General features: G+C 48.3%; 2 protein-coding genes across 20 annotated transcripts in view; one reads left to right on the top strand and one right to left on the bottom strand.

The window, feature by feature from the left end:
- The window catches only part of FAM78B (family with sequence similarity 78 member B), a 105229-nt gene extending 94112 nt beyond the window's left edge, over positions 1-11117 (bottom strand). For all 5 annotated transcript variants that reach the window (XM_085022540.1, XM_085022539.1, XM_021089485.2 and 2 more), the window contains exon 1: positions 10674-11117. In XM_085022540.1, the coding sequence (XP_084878666.1) occupies positions 10674-10936 (263 nt within the window). In that variant the 5' untranslated portion in view covers positions 10937-11117. The remainder of the gene's footprint in view (positions 1-10673) is intronic.
- Positions 10553-18934, top strand: part of LOC100151788 (flavin-containing monooxygenase 5-like) — a 281467-nt gene continuing 273085 nt past the window's right edge. For 10 of the 15 annotated variants that reach the window (XR_014843938.1, XR_014843936.1, XR_002343365.2 and 7 more), the window contains exon 1: positions 10553-10913. The gene's annotated coding sequence lies outside the window, so the exon portion shown is untranslated. The remainder of the gene's footprint in view (positions 10914-18934) is intronic. The other 5 variants (XR_014843940.1, XR_014843941.1, XR_014843939.1 and 2 more) reach the window with 1 other exon arrangement.

Raw genomic sequence — 18934 nt, 5'->3', positions numbered from 1 at the left:
TATGCGCTGGATAATGCTGGGCAAGTTACCCACCCTCTCTGGACCTTGGTTTTATCACTTCTAACAGGGAAAGTGTGGTATCTGACTCACAGCGCACACACAGCATTTAGTATGGGGTAAGTGTTCAACAAATGGTGGCTGTGATTATTAAGCTGAGAAACTTGTTCATGGCCTCAGACAATAGGCAGATACCTAGGGAGTTCCCACTGTGGTGCAGTGGGATCTGTTGGTGCTGGTGCCCTGGGACACAGGTTCAATCCTGGCCCTGCACTGTGGGTTAAGGATCTGGTGATACTGTAACTATGGCATAGGTTACAACTGTGGCTTGGATCTGATGATACTGTAACTATGGCATAGGTTACAACTGTGGCTTGGATCTGATCCCTGTCTCAGGAACCCCACATGCCATGGGGTGACCAAAAAAAAAAAAAAAAAAAGCAGATACCTGCCCACTCCTTAAAGTGTACTAGTGTCCCAGCAAGACAGGCTCCCTGGCTCTGAAGGCCAAGAAGAAATCTTCAACAGGAGTTTGGGTTTATTTTTTGGCACAAATTTCTTATCCTTCTTAAAAAAGAAAAAAGGTGAAGGTTGTTTACAGAAGTTTGAAACAGAGTCTCAAATATTTGAGTCACTTAAAATTTGGTCTTGAAGTGAGTTCCCCAGGCTCTGGCGTGGAGGCTACCATTTTGGAATGGAGGCTCTGCCAAGTGGGCCACATCCTTCTCTCTCAGAATCCCCTTGAGCCTCTCCCTCCCCTCACTTACCCCCTGCTGACCCCTCAACCCCACCCATGCCCAGGGCAAGGCAACACCTCATTAGCCTATTTCGGGCTGTTCCTAGCCTTGCCAAAGGCTGTCCCAGTCACCACCCCTGCCCACAAGCCTTGACCTCCTTGGCCTGCCTGCCCCCTCAGGATGCTGCAGAGCTTGCTGACTGAGGGTGTTGATTTATTGCTTCCCATTAGCCAGACCTCTGACAGCCTCTCAGCACCCCGGCCGGACACAGCCCACACGCCAGCTTGGAAAGGTCAGGCCCCAAGAGGGGGAGCCATCCAGAGGCTTTTGGAGGCAGGCCTGTCACAGTACCCCACCAAGGTGCCATGAGGTGGCACATGGCCTTGTTTATTCTGCCTTAATCTGACAGGTTGAAAATTTCCCTTTGCTTTTATTGAACACATTGAGCTATTCCAGTGATGCCCCCAAAGTGTCCACGTGCAGATTGAGCCCGAGGTACTCAATGTCCACAGCCCTGAGGATAACCTTGTTCATCCCCAACCTCCTGTCCTGGGTTGGCTGCCCATGCACTTGGCACAGGAAGGCGCTATGGCAGGAGCTGGGAGCCCTGATTGTTCCAGGGCCTGCCAGAATGACCTTGAGCACATTACTTATCTAATCAGCTTGCTTATCTAAAATGGGGAAAAAAAAAAACAGTTGCCCTAAATAGGTTTCATGATTATTTTAGGATTATGGGAAGTTCCCTTATACAGAGACAAAATCATGAAAATATATGTTAACGATTTACTAAAAATATACCGGAAAAGATATCTTAGAAATAGTTTCACATACACATTATTTCAGGTGTGGGTCTCATCATCCACCCAGGCTGGAAACCCCAGACCTTCCTGAGCACAGACAGCATGGCTTATGGGCTCTGGTGTCACCCTAACCTCAAGTCCTTGGCTTCTCATCCAGGGCCTGATGGGTACTGAAACCCTGGGAGGGCTTGGGGTGGGATGGGCTGAGTGGCAGGCATCGCACCCAAGGGCTGGGACTGGACAGGGTCCTGGATGCTGCCCAGAGTCCACAGCATGAAGCAGATCTGGGAGGGCAACTTCTGGGTGGGACTAGGCTATGACCCTCCTCTGAGTATGAATGGAAAAGAGCCAACGTACAAAGCGAACTGTTATCCTCCCCTCCGGCTCTAAGTGGGGTTGTGGAGGAGTGGTGGCTGATGCTTAAGGGACCCCTCTCCAAAGTGTGAATGTTCCTCTCTGCTTGGGGGCCACGACCTCCCTGTTCCTTGACACTGATCCAGAGTCGCACTTTAGTAGTACTAACAGCCATACTTCATACTAATAAAAAACCAACAGGTGCACAATACATTACCATTTGGAGAACCCTTTTATAGTTTTCATCTCACTTGATTCCTGACCCCCGGCCAAAGGGATAAGACAGATCTGTTTGATGCTGACTTACATGCATGCAAACTAGACACTAAATTGTGAAGGAATCTGCCAAAGGCCACACGGCTGGGAAAGGAAGCCAAGTCTTCTGACTCGAATCCCTGTGCTGGGGAGCCAGCAGCTATATCGTCAACTGGCACAGCGAACAGTTCCAACTGGCTTGTGGCAGAGCCACTGAGGAAGCAGGGTCCACAGGCTAATACAGTGGCCTGGGGCAGGGTGAGGAGGGCTTGGAAAGAGGACTAATAGCACAAGAATTCCTGGGTGTCAGCGGAATGTTCAATGAGCTAATGGAAGAGCCAGGGGTCTTTCCCACTACTAAAAGGGGGTCCTCTTTCTCCTCCTAAGCACCTATCCAAACAGCAATTGGCTGGAATTTGAGGAATGAACATGGTCACAAGTCCAGTACCTACACGGTCTGAGTGACTGTCTACCAGGGCTGTGGGGTGCCCCTTTAGGCTGACATGCGACCTGTAGGGAAGATGCTGAGGAGGCAGCATGGGGCTAAAACCTGCAGCCCAGATGGGCCAACTTGGGGATCCCTGAGAGTTAAGGAGACTGCTCCCAGGAAATGAGCTTCTCAGCAATGAATGGACCCAGTCCTTGCTCTCTAGGCCCCACCCTCTCACAAAATTTCGGCTCAGTCACTTACTAGATGGGTGGTCACAGGCCAACCATCTGACCTCCCCTGAGCCTTGGTTTCCTTATCAGGCATTATAATAACATCTAGCACCCAGGGTTGTAGTAGGGAGGGCCAGACAATATCAGAGTGATAACAAATCAGAAAGAAAGGGGACACTTGGGATCCTGTGCCCCACACCAGATTCTGAATTTCCTTACTCAGTTGCCAGCCTTCTTTTATTATTATTATGACTATTATTATTATTTTTTGTCATTTTAGGGCCACACCCACAGTATATGCAAGTTCCCACGCAGAGCTGTAGCTGCCGGCCTACACCACAGCAACACCAGATCCGAGCTGTGTCTGCGACCTACACTGCAGCTCACGGCAACACTGGGTCCTTAACCCACTGAGAGAGGCCAGGAATCGAACCTCATGGATACTAGTTAGGTCTGTTATGCTGAGCCACGACAGGAACTCCTTTTCTTGCCAGCCTTCTTTAACCTGGAACACAAAGCATCTGCAGACCTGGCCCCCAAGACAGCATGCACCTCTGCTGCCACGTGGAAGGTGGCTGACATCCTGCAGGAGTCACCCGTCCCTGCTTTCTCAAGCCCACGCAGTATCCCAGGCCACACACACTACATTTCATTGTGAACTTCCATTTACTTTTGCACTTCTCTTCTGAATCATTGGTTTCCTCCCCTGTTCCTCCCACCCCCCTTCAACTCCAGAGTTGTGCTTTATCTCCAGTGAGCTTAATGCTTCCTGATAAGACTAGCTAATCCTCTGCTGCTCCTCTTTTGCCGAGATGGAGAAGATTAGAGGCAAAGGGTTAGGCTGCCTCCCCTTCAAGGGCACTCAGGACTTTAATAAGGGAACTGGATCCTGCTTTCTCATCTGATGCTCTGGGACTTGGAGGGGGGGGTCCCCTGTTTTTCTGGTGAGGAGCAGCTCTGGCTACTTCCAGATCATGAGGCTCCCTGACTGGAGGTGCAACAGGAATGGGGGACGGCTCTTGGTGCAAGTCTCCATAAGGAGATAGAGGAAGTGACAGATGTGAGCCCTGTGCTGAGGAGCAGTGGACCTGGTTGGACAATGTACCTGGAGACTCCAGGTACAGCTCCCTAGACAGATGAGCCCAGCTGGTCCCAAAAAGCAAAATGCCTGGAGTCATCTCTATGACCACTGAGGGTCACTGTCAAAGCCACACTGCATGTGCAGCCACAAATAAGACAAGTGTTTGCTTTCAGGGCAATGACCCTACTGGACAAGGTATTTAAGCAATGGCAAGGGCTATCACCTCCAGAAGTCCTGGCGTTCAGGGCACCAGTTAATGATGCAGGTGGAACTGTGCTCTAATAGGTTTCTACATCCCATATCCTTGGACAGACACTGAATGTCACTCTGTAGCAGGTGGCATGAGGATGAGGCTTCAGGGCTTGCTGAACTCCACTCCCGGTGTTCAGAACACTGCAGGGAGACAGAGGAAGTGATGGACACAAGCCCTGGGCTAAGGAGCAGCAGATCTGGTGGGAGAATGCAGATCAAAGACACAAAAGCAGGGAGTTGTGGAAACGAATCAGAAATGAATCAGACTATGAACCATGAGGCTTCGGGTTTGATCCCTGGCCTCGTTCAGTGGGTTAAGGATCTGGTGTTGCTGTGAGCTGTGGTGTAGGTTGCAAACGTGGCTTGGATCCGGCCTTGCTGTGCCTGCGGCATAGGCCAGCAGCTGTAGCTCCGATTCAACCCCTAGTCTGGGAACCTCCATATGCCACAGGTGCAGCCCTAAAAAGACAAACAAACAAACAAACAAAAGACACAAAAGCAGATTGAAGTTAAACTCTTTATGTCCTAAGTGACTGCTGGAGTGTCAAGGGTTCAAGAGCTCTGTGGGGTTAGCCCTAGATTTAATATGAAAAGTCAATTCTGAAAAGACAGGGTTTGTTGAAAAGGACCCAGGCCAGGAGCTCCCATCACAGCTCAGCGGTAACGAACCTGACTAGGATCCATGAGGATGCAGGTTCAATCCCTGGCCCTGCTAAGTGGGTTAAGGATTCGGCATTGCTGTGAGCTGTAGTATAGGTTGCAGACATGGCTGAGATCCCCTGGTGCTGTGCCTGTAGCATAGGCCAGCAGCTGTAGCTCCAATTCGACCCCTAGCCTGGGAATCTCCATATGCCGTGGGTGTGGCCCTAAAAAGACAAAAAAAAAAAAAAAAAAAAAAAAGACCCAGACCACTCGAGATCAGAAAAATGGCTCCTTTATTTATTTTTATCAAATGTTTATTGAACATCTACTATGGGCCAAGCGCTGTTCATAGAGAATAAAATGGATATGATATCAGCTTTCATGGAGCTTATATTCCAGCAGATGAATCAGATGTTAAATAAACATACAATTATATGCTTACTAACTGTAACAACTAAAAGAACAGGAGAAGTCTAATTTAAATGGTGGACTCAGGGTTGCCTCTCTGAGGAGGTAACGAACGAGGAAGTAAGAATTTGCTAGAAAAGGGTGGGCAAGAAGAGCATTTCAGGCAGAGAGCAGTCCATGGAGAAGTTCAGAAGTGGGATGAAGTTGGTTCCTTTGAAGAAATGGAAAAAGGCTCACAGGGCTTAAGAAGAGAAATTTAAAGAGTGATAAGAGACTTTCAAATTTTATCTTGATTGCAATGGGAAGTCATTAGTCATTAAAGGGTTTACGCAGGAAAGTGACAGCATTTATGTGTTTTAAAATGTCACTCTAGGAGTTCCCATCACGGCACAGCGGAAACGAATCTGACTGGGATCATGTGATTGCGGGCTCCATCCCTGGCCTCGCTCAGTGGGGTTGGGGATCTGCTGTTGCCTTGGGCTGTGGCACAGGTTGCAGATGAGGCTCAGATCTGGCGTTGCTGCAGCTGTGGCATAGGCTGGCACCTGTAGCTCTGATTTGACCTCTAGTCTGGGAACCTCCATATGCTGTGGATGCAGCCCTAAAAAAAAGAGAGAAAAGAAAAGTGAAATGTCAATCTGTCTATTGTACGGGGGAATATCTGGAGGGAGGGCAAGAGTGGAGGTGGCAAGTTTGATCAGAAATCCTCTGTTGGAGCAAATAATGGTTGATGGTGACATGTGCTAAGATGCAAGGATTAGAGCTATCTGGGAGACGGGATCAGCAGGCTTTGAAGATGGACTGGATGTGTGGGGAAGCATCTAGAGTGATACACAGATTTTCAGCTACAGTAACCCAGGGATTGGAGGTGTTATTTACCATGATGGGAAAGAATGGCAGAGGTGCAGCTTCAGCATGGGAGCTCTGGCGGAGATCAAGAGTGCAGGTTTGGATACATTAAGCTCCTTTGAGAAGTCTTTCAGACAGCCAAGTGGAAATTGTGCGTAGACACAAACGTCTACACTGCAGGTGACTGCATATCACAGAGACCATCTGCTGCCACTGGGATGGATGAAATTACCATGTAGCCAGTATAGAATGAGAAATGTCCTGAAGAACTGTATTTTGAGGTCAGATAGAGGAATAGCCAGAAAAATAGCATGAAAGCTAAATGATGGAAGTGATTCAACACACAGGATGCTGACAACTATGTGGAATACTGATGAAAAAGTGAGTGTCTCAGAAGTGTGCTGGATCTGGCATCATGGAAATTCCAGGCGAAACTGAGCAGGAAACAAATTTGGAACAGACAGAAACCAGCTTGGATGGAACTGAGCAGGCAACAGAGGTGATTAGGTATAGTCAAAACCTCAACTGGCTCAAAAGAGGAGTAGTGAGATGGGCAGGAGCTATCTCCTGAACGAGAGGAGTGAGCTCTGACCTGCTCAAGTGTCACCCAGGGGCCACGGTTCTCCGAGTTCCCTACCATCAGCCCTGGGCTGACCAGAGCGTTCCCCCCATCTCTAGAAGACAATGTACATGGGCTCAAAGGGGATGGGAAGGATCTTTAGCCACTGCTGGCTCTCCCCCTGACCTCGGCTTTACCTCCTTCAGTCTTGGTACATGAACTCCATTCTTTTTATTTTTATTTAAAAAAAATTTTTTTTTTGTCTTTTTGTCTTATAGAGGTTCCCAGGTTAGGGGTCTAATTGGAGCTGTAGCCCGCCAGCCTACTCCAGAGCCACAGCAACGCAGGATCCGAGCTGCGTCTGCAACCTACACCACAGCTCACGGCAATGCCGGATTCTTAACCCACTGAGTGAGGCCAGGGCACGAACCCCATTCTTGCCCAAACCTCACTCAGGAAACCTTTTGGGTCCTATAGCCTAGCATTCAGAACTGTTCCATCATAGCGGTCTTAACGCCTTTACAGAAAATTTCCTGTATGCCCTAGAGGCATGTTAAAGGTATGAAGAGCCTCCTCATACTCTTCTGGTTAAGAAGACCTGATCTCAACCTTCTCTTTTCCAGATCATACTGTCTCAGGCCCTCCTGAGCAGACCTGGTGGACCTTCTCTCCCACTGTTCTTTTTGAAGGCTCCACTATCGCTTATGTAGGCCCTCTTAAAACACCTTATCTTAGTTTCCTACCTCTCTGCATCTGCTGCTTTTTCCCCTTTAGAACTAGTTCCTCCTCCTTGTCTCACTGAATCTTATCCATGCCTCGCTTGAGTCCTTACACATCTAGAAAACCCTGCCTGGTCCCCCGTCCATCTCTCTGGCATTTTTCCTACACCCTTGGGAGCCCTGCCTTTTTCTGCATGCCACTGAGCAACAGTGAAGCTGAGTGCTTATTCCTTTGTTTTCTTTGCTGGAGCTGGTACACCAGAAGGATTTGGTAAATATTTGTTTATTGATAGGTTGACTGAGGAAATCCAGTGGCCCTTCCTCCCTGAACGATGAAGCCTTGAAGTGGTCTCAGCAGGGCTGCATCAACAGGGTTCACTGGGGCCAAATAAATGGATGCCACAAGCACTGATAGCCTGCTTCCTATGGAATCATTGGAAGAAGTTCTAAGTCATTTGAGTTCAAGTTTAAATTAAGCTCTGGCCTTCCTGATCATCAAATATTTCAAATACTCCTTTAGAACCCTATTCTTTCTTGAGAATGTTGAGAATTTAAACTACAAAAGCTCACATTTTCTTTTAAACCTATAGATAGACATTTCTTGGCATCTTATTTGATTTTTGGCTTTTTAGGGCCATACCTGTGGCATATGGAAGTTCCCAGGCTAGGGGCCTATGACACAGCCACTGCAATGCCAGATCTGAGCTGAGTCTGAGACCTACACCACAGCTCACAGCAACACCAGATCCTTAACCCACTGAACAAGGCCAGGGATCGAATTCACGTCCTCATGGATACTAGTCAAGAGTTCATAACCTTCTGAGCCACAATGGGAACTCCCTTGGCACTTTAAATTTCAGATTTCCTCTGGCATAGCCCCTGTTAGATGTTGAAAAGGCAGCTTTCTAACCTACACCCTCTCATTGTATCAGGCTTCATATAACGAGAGCACTGCACAGGGGTAAAAATCCAGCCTGCGGTGCTTTTTCCACTAAAGGTACTGGCTAAAGTGGACATAATAACTAATAGATGACAGTGTGACTTTCATGCACTGTGAGTTTCCATCAAAAAGTTTACATTGGCAAAGTTTTCAGGGCAGAAACATTTGGTGGAAATTGGTTCAATCAAATCTGGGCTCCAAAATGGCCTTAAACATATAGCAATCAATATATTGAAGTCATGAAGAGACAGGTAGACCCTGAGCCCAGATCTCGAATAAAATGCTTGATGATTTCTTGCTCTCCAGCATCAACAACATGAAAACCAAGAATCTTAAAATACTGAAAGTGGTAGTTTAAAGGCAAAACTCCCCCCCCACCCCAATCCCAAAGGCAGGACATCAGCAAGGAAGGTCAAGGAATAATCCCTCTGAGCAGGCACCAATTCATGCCCATTAAAGTGGGTTCCCATGATGACACATCCTCTCATAGTCAAGGAAGTTCAACAACCAGGTCTGCTTCTCCTGAGGCAGAATATATTTTCTTTTATGGAAAGAATGATTTATTTGCCTTCGGATTACTAATTTACAAGAAATGTGAGGCAACAGAGAGCCTTGGCTGTGCGGTCTTGGGAAAAGTGAGGCTATTTTGGCTCAGTCCCTCCTAGCCTCCTCCAGAGGGGCCCCAGACTGCAATTACTGCCCTCAGCAAGGCTGCACACTGCCATTAAGGCCAGGCCAGGAGGACAAAAGAGAGGGCACCCTTGTCCTGTCTGGGGCTTTCTCTGACTTGGCTGGAAATAATGGGTTTCTTTAAAAAAAAAAATCTTCAAGAGACATATGTGTTCAGATATAATCATTCTTTTGAGGGTATGTCTGATTTTAAATGGCATGATTCACCCAAAATAATATGTCCCCCATTTCTCACATCCAGCTGCCTTCCAGAAAGACAAGAACACTCTATGAGCAAAGGCACAGAGGAAACTGGGCTGTCACACATCTTCACTAGGAAGGAGCTTCCTCCAGCATTGAGCATTTATGCTTAAAGAGAAAAGTTCAGCTTTTTGGGGTGGGGGTGGGAGGGGGGGAGAAACAAAGCGACCTGTCAAAATTCCTTTTAGCACCTATGACTAGTGTTAACTTACAGGCTCTCAGAGTGCAATAAAAAGCCTGCAAACTGCTGTTAAAAAGATAGTTTGACCTTTTAAAATGGAAACTCCCCCATTCTATATCCATATTCAAAAGCTGAACCTTGGGAACTCTAGAGTTTTAGATTAATAAATGAAATGAGGGTGACTTTTCAGGAAAGTGTTTCCCTATAGGCTGCAAGCTAATCAGAGTGCTCTAGCCTACACTGTAACAGCAGGTAGAATGTGGGCCCCAAACCTTTTAGCCACTGTAGCTGACAACTGCTTCTGAAAGGAGGCTGGCAGGGAGTTATGAAAATTTAGTAAATAAAAAAAGTCCTGGACACGACTGTCTGCAGTTCTGGGGCAGGCTGTCGGCCCCTGGTGGCAGAGGAGTCACCGCTATCCCGGGTCTCAACCGCAGCCGCCCAGCCCAGTGCGCTGGAAACGGCGCTGCTGAAAGAAGTTGGAGAGCTCCCAGCTTGCCAACAGAATTCCGGCGGTGGGCGCCGAGGAATCCCTTCCAGCGTCGCAATTTAGTAAAGTTTTGAAGTAAAGACCCTAGACCGAAAGAGACCCATACTTTCCTCGAGCACCGGAAACACTGCAACCACGTCAGCCAGAGGCGGCTCGCACAAGGCCATCAACCCTGCTCGTCTGGGACGCGCCCGGTGCCTTCCCTCTCCCACCACCCCAGAACTCGCCCAGAGGGCGCCGAGCCGGAGAGGCAGCTCTGCCGGGTTCAAGGTTCTGGATGGAAACTCCTCCAGGCTTCCTGTCCCGAGGGACAAGGGCAGAACTACCAAGTCTAGTCCGAACGCCCAGGAGCTTCTCCTCCAAGCCCGCTCGGGTTTCTCCAAAGGACGCGCGGCACAGCCCTTGCGCCCCCGGCACTCCACTCCACTCCTCTCTACAGGTCCCCCCAAACTCTTCCCAGGAAGCCTCACAAAGCACAGACGGCGCCCCGAAACTCCCAGGGCACTTGCCAGCCGCCCCCGTCTCCGCCTCTCGAACCCTCTCTACCGCTTTCTGCCCGCCCCTCACCGTTCTCTTCGCGTTCGCGGGGAGTCAGAAGCAAACCACGAGAAAATGCCTTCGCGAGGAGCCTCCCTACACACACCCGCCCTGTCATTGAAACAAAAGCGTAGGGAGGAGGGAGGTGGAAGAGGAGGCGGGAGGAAGGTTTAGAAAGAGGACGGGGAGAGCAGTAAGAAGGAGCTGGGGAGGACGGTCGGGGTGAGGAGAAGAGACTGGGGCCAGGGACCCAGCTCCGTCTCCGCGCGGCCGGTTGCTTACATGCCCAGGTCGCTGTAGGTGTTGAAGAACTCCATCTGGTTGCACGCCTGGATCCAGCCCACCACCCAGGTCTCGTGGCGGGGGATGGGGGGCATGACCACGCGGGCTGAAGCTTTGAAGTAGGGAGTCTTGTAGCGCAGGACGATGGGCGAGGTCTCCTCGATGCGCGTGGGGCACTGGTCGATGGTGGCGCACACATCGTACACCACGATGTTCTCGCGCCGGATCCGCGCCTTGCAGGTAATGCTTTGGATACAGCCCATCCTGCCGCCCGGCGCCGGCGCGGCGTGGTGTGGGGCAGCGCCGGGGACCGCGCGGGCAGCCGGGGGCGCCCGTCACACCGGCATGGCGACGCGCCGCCCGCTCCGAGTCCGGCTCAGCCCGCGCCTAGGAGCGGGGAACCGCTGCCGGGCATCCTCCGAGTTAGCCCCCTCCTCTCGCACCGCGCGGGGTCCCCCGCTGCCCCGACGCCCGCCCCCGCCCACGCCCGCCCCCTCTCTCGGGCAGGGCGCGCAGAGCGTGCGCTCCTAGGAGGCGGCGGGCGCCCCCGCCGGCTCCAGGGCCCGCGCGGAGGGCAGGGAGGGGAGCGGCACTGCGAGGAGTGGTGCCCACCCCGGGCCGGAGCCCCCCGCCCCTTGCCGGAGAGGAGGAGGCGGTAGTGGCGGCGGCATGGAGCCGGGGGAGGGCGGCGGCGGCGGCGGCGGCAGCAGCGCCGGGTCTGTCTGCCTCCGCGGCAGCAGCAGCAGCAACAGCCGCCGCCGCCGCCGCCGCTGCATGAACCTCTGCACCGCGGCTGCCCCCCGCGTGCAGCGCACCCAGCGGCGGGCGAGCGGGCGGCCCGTGCGGCAGGAGGAGGCAGCAGTGGCGGCGGCGGCGGAGACCTGCGCTTCCGCCGGCCCCGCCCCACAGCTGGGCCGCGGCGACAACTCTTCTGCCCGGCCGCCGAGGGCTGGGGGCGCCAAGGGGCTGTGGCCCCGGGTGGAGGGCCCCACGAGCTGGGCAGCTCTGGACGAGATCCACGGAGGAAACTGGCTGTACGCCATGAGTTTTGTCCCTCTCCGGCTGCCGTCCGGGTGTGTGTGGGGGGGTACAGTGTAAGGGTGGGGGTGTTTAAAGGGCCTCCAGCGCCGGGGTGGGGCTCCACACGTGGGGCCCGGCGGGGGTGGGGCTGCGTTGGGCGGTGCCCGGGGTGTGGGGGGGTGGGCGTGAGGCCTTTGGGGTCCCAGCCTGGGTTGGGTAGATGGAGCCAAGAAGGGTGGGGCGCTGTCCAGAGTCTGAGTGGGAACCCGACAGTGAATGTTTGGGGCAGCCTAAAGGTAGGGGAGCAAGTACATCTGAGATTGGTCCGCTGTTTATAATATCGTTTCTTAGAGTTAGGCTTGAGATCCCCTAGTATTTTACCTTGAAGAAGGCTGAAGCCTGTGTTCCAGGATGGTGCTAAATGCAGTGAATTTACATCTTTCCCTGACTGGGTTTGCTCTGGAAGATTTTCTTTCCACGCGTGTATATAGGGAGGGTACCCAAAGAGTCCTTCCGTGCTCTAACACCAAGTCACCACAATGCCAAGAGTGTAGATCGAAGCGCGAGCTCAAGCTTTTACTCATCCCCTGCCTTCATCCAGATCTTTTCCTCCTTAGAAAACACTCTTTCAACAACCCCCCACCACATGCTGGGGAATTAGAGCAGTAGTGGACATACCCTGAACACTGCATTTTGAATGTAGCTGCCTCCCAAGACAGGTTGTACCTTGCATGACCAACTAGCTGGATTAGAATGCTTAGCCGCCTTCTTGAGGTTACCCAAGGTATCCAGTGACCTGCTAAGTACAAGAGGAACATGAGAACATTTTTGGAACTGGCTGGATTTAAAATAGTAACTGCTTAATAATACAAGTCCAGGATATCTGTCTGTAGTAATCCATCTATCCTACAGAAAGCCTGGAATCTCAGGGATCTATTCTTTTCTTTGCGTGTCCAGAGCACTGCGTCGTGATTGGGACATAGTAGCTGCACATAGTTGTCTGTGAGTAATGACTAAGAGAACAAAAACCAACATCATTGTGATTGTCTTATGGAAGCTGCCACCATAGATGTTGGACATTGTATACATATGGTGCCCTGAGTTGGATATTGTGGTCTAATATGGCAAAGAGAAAAAAAATTAGCAAATATTCTTAGGGAGCATCTTTTTTACATTTATATTTACAAAGCCGGTAGCTTCTCTATAAGAATTTCTTCTGTTACCACTGAGCATTCGCTGGATCTGGTGTCCAAGCGTGAAATATTCTGACTTAGGCAGCACAGGAGACTGGCTAGAGTTAGTCTTTAGCTAGGACAGATATGATGAGTAATTTAAAAGTCAGTTGGATCTAAAAGCACTCTTCATCCTTATTTTAACTTTCCTGGAAACTTGATTCACTTTGGAGTTAACAAAAAAGCAGTTTTTGCCCTTTGATAACATTTTACCCTTCTCTCATTTTACCACATAGCCACAGAGCTCAGTCACAGGTCCTTTCCATTCATCAGGCACTAACTGCCTGGCAGGAGCCAAGCAGTGTGCTAAGTACTAGAATTCAAAGACAAGAGCTTGTGGATCTCTGGAGAAGATAACTCAGTTAACAAGTTGTTGCTGTAAACTATGACACATGCTTTAATAGTTTGTAGCCAGAGGAGCCCAGAGAAGAGAGCCACTAAGAGATTTACATGTGGCTCTCTTGAAGTAGTGGCACTTGAATTGGATCTGGAAGGTCTGGTAGAGGCTTGCCAAGAGGAGATGAGGGAAAGGGTGGTATAGGATGAGAGTTGGTAAATGCAAAGTGCATGAAGTATGAAGGAACACAGCATGTTTAGGGAAATAAACAGCTCATAGTCAATGCAATTCTCCAAGTGTTATGTTGAAACTGTGGGCATCAGACTCACTGGCCAAGAACCAGTTATTGATAGGACCATATTTTGATCTTTGATGGAAACTAATGCGTGCAAGATTTGCATTTGGAGAAAAATTACTCTCCATCAACTTGGCAGATAGAGGAAGGACGGGTTAGAGGCACTGCCAGGATATTGTGATGACAGATGATTTAGCCCTGAGCTAGGGCAGTGCATTGGGACTGGAAAGGCCTGATGGTTTTTGAGTCATTTAAGAGTAATGTCAATTTACTTGGTAGCTGATTAGATATTGGGGGAAGAGTTGGGCCAATTCTGTGTTTTCCAGCTTTGGCAATTAAATACATGGGATCTTAATAGCTGAAACAGAAAGACAGAAGTGGAAGCAGACTGAGGTTGTCGTGTTAAGTTTGAGTGTATTTTGAGGAGGGGGCCAGAGTTGGAATCTTAGAGGTTATTAGGTTTTAGGAACTAGACCAAGAGAAAGCTTTCAGTTCAGGGGAATTTAGTTACCTTTGTTGATTTAACTTTTGTCAGGCTGCAGGTTTGTGGATAAATATTATTCATTGTCTTCTGGTAATACATGCTAAATCTTCATAAACAGAGAAGGGCAAGAGTAGCCTTCTCCAAATTATAGGAAAATCATATAAAGGAGAATATATTTTATTTTTCAAACTTAAAATGAGACTATGTTATATCCCGTAGAGTACCGATGAAATATAACTCATTATTCACAGACGTGGACCCTTGACATTCTCAAAGGGCTCATCCATGACCTTCATGAGTCTCCAGAATCATGAATGTCACCATGACATATAATTTCCACTATAAAAAGCAGTAAAGTGTAACTGAAAAATGTAAGGGATCTTTTTAAGACTCTTAATGGTTCTATAAATATGGGGCCAAGGTAATTTCTAAAGCTTCTTAAATAAATTTTGCCATTAAAATAAATTCTTTACTTCATTACATCTGTGCCTTATTAACTCCATATTTCTTTGACTCTGAAAAGAAAAAAAAAAGTCAATCACAGTGTGAGAATTGCTACACAGGTGTCATGAGAAGAGAAGAGCTAAGTTGTGCTGGGACACAAATGCCAGGCAAGCCATTAGTAAGTGACTGGCAAGTACGCTCCAGCCACCTAGCAGGCCATTCGCATTTGTATCTCAGCAAATTACCTCACGATAGAGAATTTTCACATCACTTGGTGGAGACTGTTTTTATCCATGAACATTCAGTCTGCAGATGCCAATGGGCCACTCCATGTAGCTCAAAGCCAAGTACTCAGCAGTGCAACCATGTCTCTATGCTGCTCTTCTAAGTTTCTCTTTCTCTGTTGGAGAAGTTGTGTCCTCTGTCCCTGTTAGCATCATGATGCACCTGCCTCTGTCAGCACCTTTCCTGCTTTCTCACAGATGTTTGCTCACATTTGTGTCCCTTAATAGGTGGTACACCCCTCCAAAAGATGGGTCATCATGTCCTGTGGCCCATCCTATTGCCTGGCACCTAGGAGCTGCTCAATAAATGGTTGAATGACTAAATTTACTTTTTTTTCAATTTGATAAAATGCTATTTCCCGTAACTTAACTATGAGCACTGTCTCCTTACCTACAGCCAGCATATATTTTTATTCTACTTCTTTCTGCATGGTACCTTTTTGTCTACCCACTGTCTTTTCCCCCAGCATCCCTCCTTGATGTAAAAGTGATGCCCTTTGTCTTTGAGCACTATATACCACTATCTACCATCTCAAGGATTATCAGTCCTAGACACCAAAAAATAGAAAAACTTCAATGACAGAGGATCTAGATGACAATCATTTCTTGTGAATAACTTCATTCAAGTTTATTCTCAGGGCACAGCACAAACACTCCTTTGTACTTCGTGCTTCTGATGTTCTTGCACATGACAGAGCCTCTCAGTTCCCTGAGTTAGAGCCTCAGAGCATAGTCTCCAGGATGCCAACCTCTGCTGCCCCTTTAGAATCCACTCCCTCAGCCTCTGATGACCCCACGCTCAGTCTTTCCAGGCTGATGACCCCACGCTCAGTCTTTCCAGAAGCACAGCGATCTCTGACTTTATTTTTCCTATGGGTTGACTCATGACTCAAATTGTCAAGTGAGCTTTTTAGAAACTCTCGGTCACAATGGCCCATTTTTCTAGTTGACGTTGGCAAGGGTTTTCTGAAACTGTAGAACAGACTACCAAAAGTTGTTGAGCAATTACCTCTGGAACTGCTTACAATGGAGATAATTTCTATCTAATTTAGATGGTTTGAAAGCAGGCAAGAGGTTAAATGGATCCTCAAAGTCCAGGAGCAGAGGATTAAAGAAACAACTCTTTTTTTTTGGGGGGGGGGTAGTAAATGGAGCATTTCAAATCAGAGTAATCAATTTCCCTTCCAGGCTAGGCTAAGCTCTACTTGAAGACCCTGGCAATGGACTCAGGCTACTTTGCCGAATGTGTTCACCCCAAGGTGCAGCCCCTGCTTCAAGTAGCCAAGATTTATCAACCTTTTCCCACCAGCCTCACATTACAATAGGCTGCAGAGACTACCAAGAACGCCCTAGGTTGTGAGCTGTCCTTTTGAAGGTCACTCATGCCTGTCTCTGCCACAAAGTCCTTTTCTGGGTCCTTATCTGCGGAGCTTGATGCTCTTATAATTCCATGATTCTGCAAATCAGAATTCACCGTCTGGCTTTTCTTGACTCCTCTTGCTTCTCCTGCTTCCCCCAGGGTCATATTTCTTAAGGGTCCTTCCTCCTCTGCCTGAACTCCCTCTGGGCATTTACCCATGCTATTGGTTTTAACTATGATTTTCTACGATGTCTTCCAAGTTTGTCCCTTCAGCCCAAACATTTCCTGAATGTCCATCTGCCTACTAGATTTTTCCATTTGGACATGCCACTAGCTTCTTTGTCTCAGTGTAGGCTTCCTACAAGTGAGTGCCTCCTCCTGACTGTTTTGTTTCGAGCTGAAGACTCTTCTCTCTCCATCTTTGCCACTCTCCCCACACACATCAAGGCAGAGCAAATTTTGATCCTGATTCCCCCTACTGTAGACAGTGTTTTTTGTTACTATCAAATTCACTGCAGATCTCCTGAGTTGGTATTGAAGTGCTCCATGATGGGACCCCAAGAAGCCTTTCTAGCCTTTTTCCCCTCTTTTCCCACCAACAGACCCAGCAGGTGATTCACCATTCCCTCAACTGGACTCTAGTCTTTCCTCTTCTCTGCCTTTTTTTAAGCTGCATGGTTGACCACATGTTCATAGCCAACCCTGCTCTGTGACAGTGATAATAGCAATAATGTGTTTCATTGATTCCTTACTTCAGTCTGTGAGGTAATATCATTAGCCTTTTTTACAGATAGTGGTGTAAAGATATCAGGGGATTATCCCAAAGTCACAACTAGCAAGTGGCTAGCCCAGAATTCCAATTTCTGTCTGACCGTACACTGTGACTCTCTCTCGTAAGAACTCCTGTGAGCACTTCTGCTGAAAATGATCCTTTCTACCTCTGAACTCCTGCTCAGAGCATACATTGGACACTGAATAATAAATGCAGGAAGGAAAAGAATAGCAGAAAGTTTTTTTTGTCTTTTGTCTTTCTTTTTTTTTTTTTTTTTTTAGGGCTGCACCCATGGCATATGGAGGTTCCCAGGCTAGGGGTCCCAACGGAGCTGTTGCTGCCGGCCTACACCAGAGCCACAGCAATGCCAGATCCGAGCCACGTCTGCAACCTACACCACAGCTCCCGGTAACACCAGATCCTTAACCCACTGATCGAGGCCAGGGATCAAACCCACAACCTCGTGGTTCCTAGTCGGATTCGTTTCCGTTGTGCTACGACGGGAACTCTGAGAATAACAGAAAATTTTAATTGCTTTAGAGAAAGATCAAAGGAGAAGGAAGAGTCGAGGATAAATCCAGATTTCTAGGCTTATTGCTTAATGAATGATAACAGCATCGTCCGAGTAAATCACATGAGAAAAGGAGAGTTTGGTGGACTGGGGGCTACAGGGATCTTTATATCAGGGTATCCAGGTGTCCAAGCGAAGACAACCTGTGGGGAAGTCACTGAAGGGTATATCTTATTTGAGTTGTCATTTTAGAATTATAGTTTGGAGCAATTCCTTTTTTTTATCATTTCTCCTTCCTTCCTTTTCTATTCTTACCTTCTCTCCTTTACTTTCTTCTGGAAATATCATTGGAGCCTTTTCTTGGTCTCTGGTGTCATAATGATGCTTAGAGATAGTGAAGCATGTAAGATTCTACAGCCTCTTCCTACCTGGTTCATAGCACTCGCACTTTGCAAAATACTTATTTAGTTACATGTCTTTCTCATGAATAGGTTATCATCATCTTGAGTGTGTGCCTCATATTTCATTTGACTTTGCATCCTCAGTTCTAAGCACAGTGCCTGGCACATAGTAAATGTGCAAATGATATCAGGTAAAGGGTGGTCTGGGGAGGAATAAAAGAAAGAGTATTTTTAGTTGAGATCAGTGCTTCTCAAATTATAATGCACATATAAATCCTCTGGGGATCTTGTTAACGATTCTGATTCAGTAGGTCTGAGGTGGGAAAGAAATGAGATTCTGCATTTATAGTGAGCTTCTGAGTCCTTGTTATTCAAAATGCGGTCCGTGGACCAGCACATTGGCATTCAAGTTGAGATGCATGATGGAGAGGATGGTGTGTTAGGGAGCAGTGGGAAGTTTCTTGTAGCTGAGCATAGCACCTGAGAGGGCAGGCATGGGGATCCATGAGGCCCAAAAAGGGAGGCTGGGACCAGAGCCCGTGGCTCCCAGTGTCTGTCAGAGGCAGACGCAGGTGTAGTGAAAAGGTAATACAGTTGGAATCAGACATACCTGAGTCCTAATCTCAGTTTGGACAAATTCTATCAGTACAATATCATTGTGCTTTACCCTTGTTTTCCTTGGCTATAGCATGGGAACAGAGAGAATACAATGTCTCTTTCACAGGGCTACTGTGTTAACTAGATGTAAATTACCTAGGTCATTGCCTGGCATATGGGGGTACTCAATAAATGAGAGAGAGCATAGTCACTGGGGTAGGTGATGGGCAGTGTGAATCTGGGCAGATGGAGAAAACACCATTCCTGCCTGTAGGAATTTCCAAAGTGGATCAGTCATCAGTATGGATGGGTCTCCTGACTACTGCCTCTCTTTTATCAGTTTCAGATTCATGACTGGTGGGGAGAAACTGTAAAACTGGTTGCACAGCTTGAGGCCCCAGGTGGGAGGTTCACTCACAGTAAACACCCTCAGCAGAAGGCAGTCACTATCTCTGGATTTGCTTTGGTCTCAATGCTTTTTTTTCTTTTTTTGGTCTTTTGTCTTTTTAGGGCCATACATGCGG

Source organism: Sus scrofa, chromosome 4 (assembly GCF_054392235.1).
Source record: "Sus scrofa isolate SSC_HxYL_T2T_F1_AM1 chromosome 4, Sscrofa_HxYL_maternal_Yorkshire_Landrace_v2.0, whole genome shotgun sequence".
NCBI classification, from domain to species: domain Eukaryota; kingdom Metazoa; phylum Chordata; class Mammalia; order Artiodactyla; family Suidae; genus Sus; species Sus scrofa.
The sequence above is the reverse complement of the archived record's forward strand: the minus strand, read 5'-3'. Positions and strand labels throughout refer to the sequence as shown.